This window comes from Trematomus bernacchii, unplaced genomic scaffold, assembly GCF_902827165.1.
Source record: "Trematomus bernacchii unplaced genomic scaffold, fTreBer1.1, whole genome shotgun sequence".
NCBI lineage: Eukaryota > Metazoa > Chordata > Actinopteri > Perciformes > Nototheniidae > Trematomus > Trematomus bernacchii.
The window spans coordinates 7,796,860-7,811,216 of NW_022987564.1; the positions used below are offsets into that span (position 1 = coordinate 7,796,860).

A 14,357-nucleotide genomic window follows, 5' to 3' on the forward strand; every position below is an offset into this window, starting at 1 on the left:
GACAAAACTGGATAAACAGGATGGCAATCAAGGCACTTCAATATATAAAAGAACAAATAACAGAGAGGAAGGAAATACCCTTAAAAAAACACGTTTCTAGCACTATAGGTCTTTGTCATTGTCCACTTAATACACACGAATGGCGTGACAACAACAATACCCAAATCATTTCCCGGAGACACTCTTTTATAATCTCTCTTCTTCAGATTCATATCAGGCACTTTTAGTTTACTTTACCTCAAGAATACTGAATCATGTCAAAAAGACTGAATACTTCCGTGGACCAGGGAAGAAGAGAAGAGGTGAAAGAACTTGAAAAACACAAAAGGTAATGTGAGGAATAAATATTTTATCTTTTGTTTCGTTTTGACTGTTTAAGCAGAGTGCTACTTGGTTACTTTGGCCCATAGTTAGTCGCTTTTTAAATACATAGAGTCAATGACAATTATTCCCATTATGGGCGTTTAGAAAGTCTATTCAGGTGTTAGGAAATAACCAACAATATCATTTGGACAAATACCGTTTTTTCAAGTGCTTGTGTCGGCATCAAGACAAATGGCATACATTCATATTAAATCTTAATCTAGTTAGCCCTTTTTGTGAGGCTTTGAATTGTAAGTATTGGTTAGTGTTATATATATGTGACAGAAGTGCTCAGTGAATAAAGGTTTTGTGCATAAATGCTAATCACGCTTGCTGTTTGTGTTAGAATGTTAGACGTTATAATGTGGCTTAGATGCTACACTATGTTTTGGTTGGGGTTCACCAGCAGCAGCTTTATTATAAATATTATTTAACAGAAAATGGTCACATGTAATCCTCTTGTCTCTTCAGATGCACTTTTTAAAATTTGAATCCCACCACTGGAAATCCTGGACCACGTGCAGCACCTTCCACTGATGCAGAATCAAGCGCTCCTCCACCCTGCCTCTCTGACAAGAACAGCAACGCAGCATCAGGCTCTCCTGTCTCCTATCATGTCACTTGTTTTGTTAATATTGTTTTTATAATAAAACGATATTAAAGACATAACGGTATGCTGTTTCTGTGTGAGTGTCTTAACACAATGAAGGGTGGGGGAATTGGCTAAAATGCAGTAGGTACCAGCTGAACATTTACCGAGGGCACCATGTTGGTCAGGGCCAGCTCTACATGAGAGAATTGTATCGAAGTGGCAATTGCTGATAAAACACAAACAGAAACACAGGCAACCAAATAAAAAGCAATTAAATCTATCGCAAACAGCAGAAATTCAGGTCAAACATCTAAAAAACCTACACACTTTAGAGGTTCACAATCAACCACCTGCATACTTTTGATCTCACCTAACCTCTGTATGTTTAGAAATGAGCCTGGATATAGCACCTTTCAATACTGCTACTTATGTGTGTCTTCACAATCTTTTTATAGCTCTGCTTGTATTGGTGAGAGTTGTTTTTGCCTGAAGGAAATGAGGTAGTGTCTTCACTACAGTCTCCTCCACCCTTCTTAATGTTTTTGAGTAACATGTGCACAGTCTTAGTCACTGCTGTACATGTACTTACAGTGGTTGTCAGATACAAAGGACCTTTTGACTGGTTATGAATGGGCTTCTGAGTGAACTAATTTACTGACCCAGTCACTAGGTATAGTGGTTCACACTTACATATTCATGCCGCAGATTGATGAACGCAGGAAAACTGCTTCACGTCAGTTGACATTTTAACAGTGGCTACATGATGTTTGGAGTGTGTTGTTCAGCGGGGGTTCTTTCTTTAAACACAGCACTGTTTGACACAATGTCACTTCACGTCTCCTGAGACTAAAACCAGACCTATCACAACAACATTAACCCAACACAACAGACACTATATCAACAAGTCAGCCCTCCTCTCTTTTCTCTCCTCTCCGTCTGATGTTCAACATTTAGAAAAATCTGTTGAAGGGAAGGAAACAGATCAAAAGTGATCAAATAAAAACAAACAAGAGTGCAGTCTGGGAAAGCCATTGAGTGGCGTAAATAATTGTCCAAGTGCTCAGCGGAAATAAAAGGTTGGTGGGGGTCGGACCCAGCAAGTTTGCACTGTACTCTGTGTAGCGTACAATTGCTGATGTGAGTATTTTTAAGTTCCCATAGATTCCCTGAGTGGCTGTCGACTCCCGTGGCTCAGCGGGCTCTTCGGGGCGTGAGTGAATGCTTGGAGTGAGTAACGAGTGGAAAAACAACAGCGAGGAGAGAGGTGGGCGTGAAGAGAACAGCCGCCTCTTAACACTGGGCCCCTGTAGTCCACTGTGGGTCATCCCCGACTGTAATTCCACCCTGACTGCATCCAAATCTGTGTATATGAATGGTTTACCCTGCCTTATTTGTATACTTTTATATATTCAACCACACTTTCCACATTTACATTTTACAGTCTTGACTTTGCTCAGCTGTTGTGTGTCACAAAGCAGCTTTTATCCCAGAGGCCACGGTGGATACCCTGCCCAGCTCTAAGTGTTGATTACTGGGTGAAAGAAACACCAGAGCAGGGCTGGCACTGTAATAGAAGGAGGGGTTGCGGGGTTCTGCCGTGGTATAACTTTGATGTAAATCCCTGCGGGGACGACCAGGGCTGGCATGTCCGTCGACACCTTCCCCCTTAACCCCCCCTTTTGGTCTGCTTTGGACTGCATAGAGGAGGAGAGGAAGCCAGGCTCACAGAGAGAGGGTTGTAGTGGGAGATTCCCCGTGCGGGATGCCGTCGTGTTGATGTTTAGATAGTTACTTCTCCTTGCATCATGGGGTGGTTGTGCTCCACAAGGCTCTACTATTAGATGACCTTCATCCCAAATTAGATTCCCTGTCCTTTATCGTTCTGTCATTTGCATTTATATTCTAAGCAGGCAGAAATATCCTTTGCTTAAAGGCCCCATGTTTAATGTATTTATTTAATATCAGCCGTTTATGTGACTCACCTGATTATAATACAATATTCTACAAACAGCATCAGAAATGGAGTGAGCTGCATTTAGTTGTTGTCTAGAAGGAACCAACAATCAATTAGAGTGATATCTGGTTTGATTGTTGTCAGTTCAGTATTGGTGTTGCGGCAACATATCCTGATAACCAGACATAATTGTCATTGTGTTGTTTCATAAACAGAGATGTGGGCAGCAATTTAGACGTATGTAAACATGATAGGGCCGGGGGGATACTTTTGTGAAACTAGGCCATAAATTGTGCCTTTCAATTGGTTATCTATACAATTGACACTCAGGACTAAAGCGTACTCCGCTTCCTGCTAAATTTGTCAAATATAATAAACGGAAACAATGATGTGATTGATCTATTTGTCACCAATTTCATAAACATACTGTAAAAATGTGTCGTAGTATATGTGGCCACTGTCGTTTTGCTGCTTTTCTCTGATTGAAGTCATACCATCTTTGTTTTTGTTTTTTACAGTTGATCTTACTAAACAAGATATTTGAAAACGTTTAGCTTATCTTATTCTAAATTAACTAAATGATAGGCCAATAGTTAGAAAAAAATCTATGTCATGAAAATGAAAATAAGTTGATGCTTAAGTCCTTACAAATAATGCTGTTTTTAAAAACAAACATTCGAACAGGTTACATAGATAAGTTATTTCACAACACCATATCTATTTTGGGTATATTTGGCCTCACATTTTCAGACAAATCTGTCATGTTAACCAGTCTGTATTAATACAATGCTGTTAGAGGTACATCTGTCAACAGTTGAATCAATTTTATAGCTGCCAGTGAGTCCATTGGTCTGTGTGTGTGAAGCTAAGTAAAGAGTTAAGGATTAGTGATGTTACGTTATGTAATGGGAGCGGACCCTGGGAATAATGTCTAGATTTGTGACTTGTGAGAGACTACAGCTGCATTCCCACACGTCACTTCACAGACCTGCATGTTCCATAAACTGCAGCAGCCACACCGGACAGGAACACACATAGTTAAAGTGAGAGACCTGCCTCTGCTGTTGTTGTGGAACAATGTAAAACTTTCACAGTGCTCAACGCGTGTCTATTGCAGATGCTCAGGTTCTCGGTTTGATGCAGGCAACAGGGCCAATAATAGATTTTGACATGGCCAAAAGAATGAATGAGAACGATATTTTTGCAAAAACTATAGAAAATAAAACTATTACTAATGCTATCAGTCAATTAATCCTTAATTTTGTGTTTTTATTTGGCAAATTGATGTGGCAGGAGCTTTAATGGAGAAAAAAAAACGAGAATGGAAAGACATCAAGATTATTTAGGTGCTGTTTACAGGATGTTATCATATGTGTATTATTTAAAAGAGATACATATTACAATGTTTTTAATATCATGGTTATCGTAAAAAACATATCGTGATCTTTTAGCAGGCAGTGGTGTGACTTTTTTACATTTGATTTACATTAGTGTTGTAATTGAACAATGGTTCATGTGAGACATGAGAGAGAGTGGAGTTGTTCCTCCAAAATCCTCCTCTTTTCTTCTTCAGGAATTTAACTTCCGGTAGATCCAGATTTACATTTTGTGCTTCTGTTTTATCTGAATATAGACGCAATCCCAAAGTCATACATGAATTTGAATGATCTTTGTATTTGTTGTTGTCACTTTTGGTTGTAAGAAGATACAATGAGGCGAGCATGAGTTTGGGGACCACCTCTATAATTAATTCCTGGGAGGCCCCCTGACAGGTGATCTCTCTACAGGGTGCTGTGATTCATAACCCTATCATATGTGTCAGAACCACAAGCCTATGTATGTGTCACAGTCATAAAGCTCTGTACACTGAGGTGCTGTCGCCGTGTCCCCCTGCACCTGTCTCTGCTGGCCCAAACGCCTGTAGCCATGGATTCAAGCCCCCTAACACAATAAACCCAAGTGACATTTTCATTTCAGGGTGAAGACAAAAAGGAATTTTTAAAACTACAAATCCCTGAAAAATTGTAAATGTTTTTGTAATGTTCAGAGAAGGCACATCAATCCTTTCTTTAACTTCCTGGATCATTTAGAACAGTTATATATTTAGGTTGATATGCATATAGGCAGTAGCCTATTTCTTATCAAAAGTAATACAATCTCCAATAATTGCTCATTCTTCCGGGACAGCTTCATAACTTAACAACTATCACTGTCCGGTCATCCTCTTCTCTCACTGCGTGCATCCTGCGTGCATCCCACGCGCATACCTATCCAGGCTTCGCCTCTCGCGCTTCTTTTCTGAACAATAACACACCAGAGAGGTGTTTTTCTACTTTTACGCGTTTACAAACCAGATTTAAACACCGACAAGCGTTTATTTGGCCTTTTATCCAGAGTTTTAGAGTTGGTCGTCTGCGATTCTTGTCATCATGATGATCTTCACTTATGCGCGCGCCACCCCGCCTGCAGGAGCGCTGGACCACAGAGAGACGCACGAGGAGGGGAGAACAGTCTGCTGTGGCGAGCCTCACATTGACAATTCATTCTGCTTAGACGGACTTAGACAGAGTTGGAGAGAGTTGGTCTGGAGGATCCTCTGCATGCGCATTCCGCTTGCTTCCTCTGTAGCCTTGTTTTCTTATTTGTGACTGCACGTTTAAGAAGCATTTATGGTAATATGCTCAGTTGATTGAGGTCAGTCGGGGCTTTTTCTGCAAAGTGCTGGCAGGTCTTTGACTGTTCTTGGAGTTAGTGCATGTGTGAGATCTTCTGTGCACCCCGCTGATTACTTCTCACATATGATCTGACTCTTAACAATGATCGCTGAAGGTCACGTTTCAGTGCGTCGCACAACTATTGTGCATCTTTTCTTTTGCGACCGTGACTTGATTTACAGATAACTTTTTAAATCGTAAGTAACTAAACCGTGTGTGACAAACAGCAGGGATGATATTTACACCTGTGTTTTGACCGGTAGACTAGTTTTAGTCCACTTTATACCCACTATGACTTGGTCAAAACTTTGCTGTGCGCTCCTGCAGACGATCTAGTAACAGTGTCAAATCATATGTAGCCTAGTTAAATCGTGCCAGTCTGAAGATGTTAGGAAGTCCGTCAAACAACGGCGGCATCAGAATGCTGGTGCCCCCGGATCCGAACGAAGACAGGCGGGTAGAGTTTGTGGCTCTCACCGCTGTCCACACGGAGAGAAGCGAGCCCTCCAGCCCGGAGCGCGGACACCCGTCCCACCGCACCGGTCTGCTGGGGACCCCGCGGCCCGGGCCCCCCGGACACCGGGGCAACTCGTCCTCTCCAAACAAACGCTTCAGAAAGTTGCAGAACTGCATGTACAACGTGCTGGAAAGACCAAGAGGATGGGCATTCATCTACCATGCCTTCATGTAAGTGTATCATCATTACCTTTGTTTTTGTTTTTATTGGCAAGTAACCTAAATGAAGCACATTTAAAACTTTGTAAAACAACTTTTTAAAGTGTCATAAAGTTAGTGAGCAAATCAACTCACATGCTGCGTAATGCAACGTTAGACTTTCCATGATGATTTCCAATCATGTGTTTTGATCAGTATACGCCAGCATTCATTTGATTAATTCTCCAATTTACCAAGCAGAGTTGCTTATTCGGCAATTAGCATGGTCGTTTACATACATCATCTCAACATGGGGTCTTCTGTTCAATTTCCTCTTGCCTCTGTCTGATTAAATCATCTGTAAGACCCTTGATCAATTGAATTTGTTCAAATCCACAGGGGTTAATTGTCATAATATCCTTGTGAACATTTGTAATGCCTGCTCATACTTTTAAATGAATTACTCTGCAGTATGTTTCTTATGTTTGTTGTTGGCATGCCTCACCAATGGTGTCCAAAATGTAGAGGTGTGCATTATGTAATGGAAAGGTTTTAATGACAGTGAGTGAAAAATAACATCAGTGTTTTCGTTTGGGGGGAAGGGGGGGAGTCTTGGGTTAGTGGCTTAAAAACTTGATTGAGCCTGAACCTGTTTGTTGCAGCATTTTTCTAAGAGGTGAAGTAAATAATACATTAGTAAAAGGCTTGACCCCATTCTGAACCAGTTACGTGACAGCTTTTTAAGCAGATGAAGAAATATCTCACCAATTAAACACATGCAGTAAACAAAGAGCTCAAACTGAGGCGACCCCCCTTATTGTAGAAGGTATTCTGTCTTTAAAGTACCCATGTGCCATATGCTCTATAATGTATACAACATATAAACACTGGAAAAGAATGAACTCACTGATGGCGATGGCTGTTCCCAACAGCTCAGGACTAAAATGTAAAACACTTAGCACACATACAAAACAAACTGTCCTGAACTGTCATTTGTTTGAATGAGCATGCAATTCAGATTTAACATCTTAAATAACCAAATTGCAACGCTTGTTTTGAAGGCGTCAAAGTGCCAATTAAAAGTCAAAGTTCACTCAGTCAATGTTCACTGTTTTCAGTGTTAGTCACTGTCTTTTTCAGTCGAACCCAGGACAGTTGTACCCCAGCAGCTGTCCTCCAGCTGTGTCTGGCACATAGTGGACAGAGCATTATGTGTGGGAGCCAGTGGCGTAACGATCGACGGTGCAGCAGAGCCCAGAGCCGGCCACGGGCCCATGCCGGCCACGGGCCCATCCATTTTTTTTTTTGGGGCCCCAATGGCCGGTGTGAACGCGCCCAATGGGCGCGTTCACACTGGAGTACTTTTCCCACAATAGTTAATCAGAACTCAGATATATTTGCGTTCACACCAAAAAGCCCCCTGAACTAAATTAGTTCATCAGAACCATTTTTACCCCCTTTTCAGTCCCTGCTAGAGAGCAGGAACTTTCGTGGGAGAAAAAGGTTCCTATGTCTGAGCGGAAAGCAAACCACGCCCCGTAAAACTCCCAAAAAGTTTTGTGAAGCCGCCATTTTATTATCCTCGCATTAGCATTATTAGCATTAGCATTAGCCCAGCGCACAAACGCAGAGAGACTAACTTATAGCAACACAAAATAAAACATGGGAGCGGTGGAGATGAGGAGGTGTCGGCGTTCTGGCGATTTACTCAGAAGGCTTCAGTAGAAGCTGCTGGGAGTCCCAGCTGCTTCTACTGAAGCCAGTCCCCAACTCCGGGGACTTCCGGCCGGGGACTTCGGGCGGTAGTATACGCCGTGAAGTTGTTTGTGGCCTGCCAGTAAACCCAAAGCAGAAGAAGAAGAAGTGACGTCAGCGGCTTCATTTGCCTAATCCACCCCCAGGAACTCATTGCGGTGTGAACGCGATCTGCTTTAGTTCATCAGAACTAAAAGAGTTCTCATGAACTGAGTTCTCATGAACTATTGTGGGAAAAGAACTTGGTGTGAACGCCCCAATTGACCGGTTCACGCAGTCTTCAAAGTAACCAAGCAACCTAAATTAATTTGTCATTTGTCTGTCCAATGACCTTGCTCCCTTTCATGTCATGTGATACCTTGCGTGACGAGGAAACCGTTTAATCAACCTGCACTGTACTGTAGCTAGCAGCAGCAAGTTCGGCAGCATTATAAAAAATGTAATAGCTTGCATTTATAATGTACAGCAAACCAAAGCACAAGAGTGGCGCTCAAAAGAGAAAGGACATGAGAAAGTGTATCAGCGTGCGGCACGTTTGGGGCCCAAAACAATATTTGCACCGGGGCCAATCACAACCTTGTTACGCCACTGGTGGGAGCTCCTTGGACCGGGCTGGGCTTTCCGTGTCGTTGTTTAGAAAAGTGCAGCCGTCTCCCTGCCAATGCCATCATGTGTTTACAACAGAGGGAAATCCCACTGCAGAGCTTTTCATATGTGTTCTTATCAAATGCCATTAGCCCATTAGTGTGTGTAGGTCAGCAAGTCTCACTTTGTCCTTCAGCTCTTTCACTTCCCCCTATTTGTTGCTGCCTTTTCTGTTCTCATGGGACCACAAACATGTCTTTGCAGCACACACAGAACCAACATGTGTTGTACAGCCTCCAACCTGTGTGTTTCTCATTAAGAGCAATGGCCTTTACAGGATATTGCGGATGACATTCTCTCTGACATTACTGGGTGTCGTAGATGATGGCATGGCCATCGTTGTTATTTCTCTGTCAAAGAGGCAGAGCAGGCGCTCTGAGGTGCCCAGATTATGTTTCAGATGCCACGGCCTCAAAGACTCAGCATGACGGACTTTGTAAGTGAGCCGTCTCTGTGATAACCTCTTTTATATCGCCATCTTAAAGGACCCACAAAATTACCATTTGTACATTAATTACTCACCCTGTGTGACCTTGAAATATAGATTTTTCTCTCACATGCCTGTACGTTAAACGAAGAATAAAAAAACTGTTAAGTATTGATGTATTGAAGTATATTGGGGCCATGTTTAACAACAGAAAAACTATATACAAATTGTGTTAACAAACTCTCCCACAACTTGTGTCATTTATTTATGTTTATGCTAATTACTTCCAAATTCAATTTTGCTTAAACCCTACATTTTTTGCCTAGAATCCTTCCTTCTTTGAACAGATTACAAATTGTACCTGGGACTAAAATCTTTTTTTAATATCCATGACATGGCATATTTGAATGCACATATGTCTGAGTGCATAATTCCCATGTTACTGCATCACCCTGAGATGTGCATTTGTTATGAATAATTACATGTGAAGTGCTCCCTATTCTGAGAGCTGCGCCATGTGTGAGGAAAATTCTTTGTATGATGTAGCTCAATTAAGGAGGCGTTGATCTATTGTAATTACATTGAGCCAAATACCGCTGTGTTGGGCTCTGTGCTAACTTCCCTTGATCCTTGAATTAGTCCTGCATTGTAATGGTGGACGCTGAAACATATGTGTTGCTTTTAGAGAGCGTCTTGTCACATGTGTGTGTCGAAGCATGTATGGGAAAGGGGTGAAGTAGCTCTCCGCTGTAATGTCTCTCCACGGGCACCCCCTTAAGTCCCTCCACACTCCTCATCCGCCCTTGGTGTTGTCACAGCTGCACATAAGATCCATCCTCTTAGGTGCTGTTTACACGAGAACGCAAACGGTTGTATCCGCTACTTTTCTCTTTCGTATAGCCCGTTCGTTCACACGAGGCCGTAACGGAAACGCGGAAACAGACCCCGCGAACGATAACGGGTCCCAAGGTGGATATATCTGCAAACGGAACGCTCTGGGGGGCCAAATGGCTCAGTGTGTACGCCCTATACAATAATTTTCCGGATAACGATGAAGCCATAGCCCCACCCCTCCCCATCTCTGCTGCTACTGACCATGCTACAGATGTTAGTGCAAAATCTACAGCTCCTCTACCACAACCATCAGCTACAAGTGGACATGGAGAATTACAGGAACTACATGTTGCTAAATCCACCGCGGGGCATAAACAGAAGGGCAACCATGGCAACCATGCTCTGGGGTCTTCTTCGCTGCTTTTGGTGTATTTTGTGGCGCCACTTACAGGCCCGGCATATGTACTACAGCGTCTCCAGCGCTCCCGAGCGGTCTCGTGCGGAAGTACAGTGCCACTTACAGGCCCGGCATATGTAGGCTACTACGCGTCTCCAGCGCTTTCGAGCGGTCTCGTGTGAACGGAATACTTTTTTGATATCGTATCCGGTTCGTTTGGGTTTCGTATGCGTTTGCGTTTGCGTTTGCGTGTAAATGGGGTCTTAGACACAGATTCACCCCCTAGATAAAGGTCTTGAGTATCTTTATCGTTGTGTCTTTTTAACAGTTCAAGTTACATTATTGTACACTGTTTTACACAGTGCTTGAATTGGGCCGGTACTCACCGGTACGCAGTACCGGGACTTCTGATTTTTACCCATCTGCGTACCGTTACTTCTTACTGTGTACCGGCACCTCATGACGCATCTAGGTACGCTGCGCATATTTGTTGTGTTTATGCTTAGTTGCAACTCCCACCCAGTACGTGGCTCTGTAGACTGCGATAGACTAGAGCAGGCACAGGAGAGAAGGAAAGCAGAAAAGACATAACGTTAGCTACCATTTCGAAAAAAACAAACTTTTCCTTGTCTGTTAAAGTTTTTTTGTGTTTCTTTGTAATTACTGAATCAAAGATATGAGGATAAGGATAGAGGGAGTCGTATGTTGTACAGATTGTAAAGAAATTCTTGTTATTGGGCTGTACAAATAAAATTGACTTGAAACAGTTGCTGATTTAGAGTACTGGCACCTTTTTTATTCCAATTCAAGCACTCGTTTTACATCCGGATGTTCTTCAAACACTCACTGTGTTACAGCTGTATGCTAATTCAGTTCTTCCTCTCCTCTCTTCTCCTGTCTTCTCAGGCGCCGTTTACACGAGGAGAAAACTGCTTGTATCTGCATAGTTTCGCGTGCGTATAGCCCTATTATTTACACGAGGCCGATAGAAACTGACCCCACAAACAATAACGGGTCCCAAGGTGGATAGATTTGCAAACGAAACGCTCTGGGGGGTCAACCGAGTCCGTTTAATCACCTCGATACGAATATTTCCTGAAAAAATAACGATAGCCCCGCCTCTCCCCACCTCTCCTGCTCACTGCTGTAGCAACTATCAAAAATAGCTGTGTTAATTAAACGCACAAGGGGTTCTTGAATGAAATAATATTATAAAAGGCAAACCAGAATTGTTAACGCCCAATATACTCCTTAAACAAAATAAACAGAGTCAGATTTCATGCATTGATCCATTATATTGACAAAGGTGCATCTCACCCGGTGTTTGTAGAGAATATCTCTCTTTCTGAGCCGTCCTCTCCACAGAGACGTGCTTCTTGGTTTCTTTCAGTTAACTTCCCCGTTGCATTTATCCATATGCTGAGGAAATTACTATATCCCGCTGAATACCAGCAATCGCCACACACTTCCTCCTGTCAGTAGCTACTGCTAGTGCTACTGCTACTGACCATGCTACAGATATTAGTGCAAAATCTACAGCTCCTCTACCACAACCATCAGCAACAAGTGGACATGGAGAATTACATGAATTACATGTTGCTAAATACACCGCGGGGATTAAACAGAAGGGTAGCCATGGCAACATTGTGGCGGGGCTGCTGGGCTGCTCTTCTTCGCGGCTTTTGGTGTATTTTGGCGGAAGTTACAGCGCCACTTACAGTCCCGGCATATGTACTACAGCGTTTCCAGCGGCCTCGTTTGAACAGACACGTTAAATGAAACAAATGCATGTGAACGGAAGACTTTTTTGAATACGCATACTGTGCATAAACGCAAACGGTCCCGTGTGAGCGGGGCCTTAGTTCCTCTCCAGCAATAGTCAGGTGAACAGACTCTACTAAAAGCCTTGTTTTCTATTCTACCAAGGAAAGGGACGGAGGTGGTTGTAAAGACGCAAAAAGTTGTTAAAAAGGACAAAAGTGTTCTCGGAAACTTTTGAGGATCTGTAAAAAAAGAATTCCTCTGTCCACCAACCCGATCGGTTGCTCAGACGACGCAGCAGGTTCTTGCGTGTGCAAAGCCTCTGGTTAAAATGATGCGTTTAGGAAATGTTAAGTGCCGCTTGTCTAGGTTTTGTCCCTTCACTCAAGCTCAAGACCTTTTTTGTCACCTTTGAATCCCTTCTTTTTGTTACACGTGCTGTTAAACTACCAGCGGGAGGGTCAGTCTGCTTGTCTGAACTTGTTAAGTGAGCTTGTTAAGTCTGTTAAAGTTTGTACAAACACCAGCAGCCCAGCAACAACATTTGTTTCTGTATAGTTTAGACAAATACCTCATTATATTGTACTTATGATTATCTGTGTGTATTTTGGAAGAGCTATTGGTAATGACTGCAACCAATGATTAATTTTCATTATTGATTACTCTGTCATATTATATTCTTGATTCATTGTTCAGTGTCATAAAAGTAAAAGAAAATTGTGCAAATCACAAACACATTTCCCCAAAAGACAGGCTGACATTTCAAATATTTACTTTTGTCAGACCTGCAGTTGGAAACCCAACGATATTAAGCACGCATTTACAACCTTGGTAAAGTTTGTTTTGGTTGGTGTGAACTCCTAACTCAAACTCTTGGACGGACCAAACAATCGCTCTCTGTTCAGGGGACAATTGAACTTTAAAGCCAAAACCGTTCTAACCAATCATAGGAAGCATGTTATTTGAGTTTCATTGAATCACAACACATCTTGACCAGCAGACAAATCACAAGCTTTCTAAAATTGGCTTTCTGTGATAAAACAGTTGGATAGCAGAGTGTCTTCCTCAAAATACCTGCATTATTAATGTATATAATATACGCTCTCTTCACATGAACAGTCCTTTAGATTCTGCTGATACGCGCTCCAGATCAGCACCAAAATGAAGAGAACGGTGCTCCATGATGTCTGTCCAGGTAGTAATTGTTAACTGTAATTACCTTTGTTCAAATGTCTAGACCGTTTGAGTTTAGTAATATGTTCTGTTGGTCCTTTCATCTGTAAACCTTCATATGAGCTTGGTAGATGGGCGACAACATTCAAAGGTATCGGTTTCAGTGTTTACCCTCACCTCTGACCGCTTACCCATTTCCACCATAGGCAGCGCCACATATAGACATCACATGAGGCCGCATGTTTTTGCCCATAGTAATTCATCCCAGCAGGAGGTCCTTTGGGGCTGTTGAACTCCAGTCTAAAACTATCAGTCTCTATTACCAGCACTGTGGAAACCCAACAAACCATGTCATGTCTTGATCTTGGCTTTGCCTGCCATACTCTGTCTGAGTCTCTGGCTCGGTATATAAATTCACTGGACCCCAGCCTGAATATACAGTAACAGTATGTGGACGGACAGGAAAAGCAGTGAAGACAGAGCACTGACCAGCCAAAGTGATTAATTGTGATTAATAATATACCGGTCATATATTATTGATGTCTTACAGAGCTAAAGAGCAGAGATGTGGAGGGAAATTATAACATGGAGTTCTTGGACTTGAGCTCAGGTTTCTTCACTATTAGTGGATTAAAGAGAAATGTCTTTTCAAGTATTTGTTTTACATTTATATTTATTTATTTAAGAAGGGACTGTGCACATTAAATATCATGAGCATTTGAGTCCGTCCATAATTGTGCTGGATTTAGGCCAATTTTAGTCCGCAATATGTTTCATGAGTCACCCAACTTCATGCAAATTCAATTCTTAATCACTTGATTGACACTTTAAGATGTTTTTCTCACAAGCTGCACATTTTGGATGTACATTTAAACAAATGCACATCACTATCGAGTAATTTAATGTACGAGAGAACACTTTAGTGCTTGTAAATCTTTTTTTCTGTCAGACACAGGCTTCTTTATTTTCTTTACTTTATTTCTTTACTTCTCATTTCGTATAAATCTTTGCCAGATAAAGTCCCCATGGCGTGTGGGAATCCCTTCACTTTAACCTTTTATGGCAGAAGCACACATGATGGCTTCTGT

At 42.1% G+C, this 14,357-nt stretch overlaps 1 protein-coding gene across 1 annotated transcript in view; it reads left to right on the forward strand.

The window, feature by feature from the left end:
- Nucleotides 1–6,008: 6,008 nt before the first annotated feature.
- Nucleotides 6,009–14,357, forward strand: part of LOC117477559 (potassium voltage-gated channel subfamily KQT member 4) — a 49,054-nt gene continuing 40,705 nt past the window's right edge. Inside the window, exon 1 of the mRNA XM_034124245.1 lies at nucleotides 6,009–6,310. Coding sequence (XP_033980136.1) covers nucleotides 6,009–6,310 — 302 coding nt within the window. The remainder of the gene's footprint in view (nucleotides 6,311–14,357) is intronic.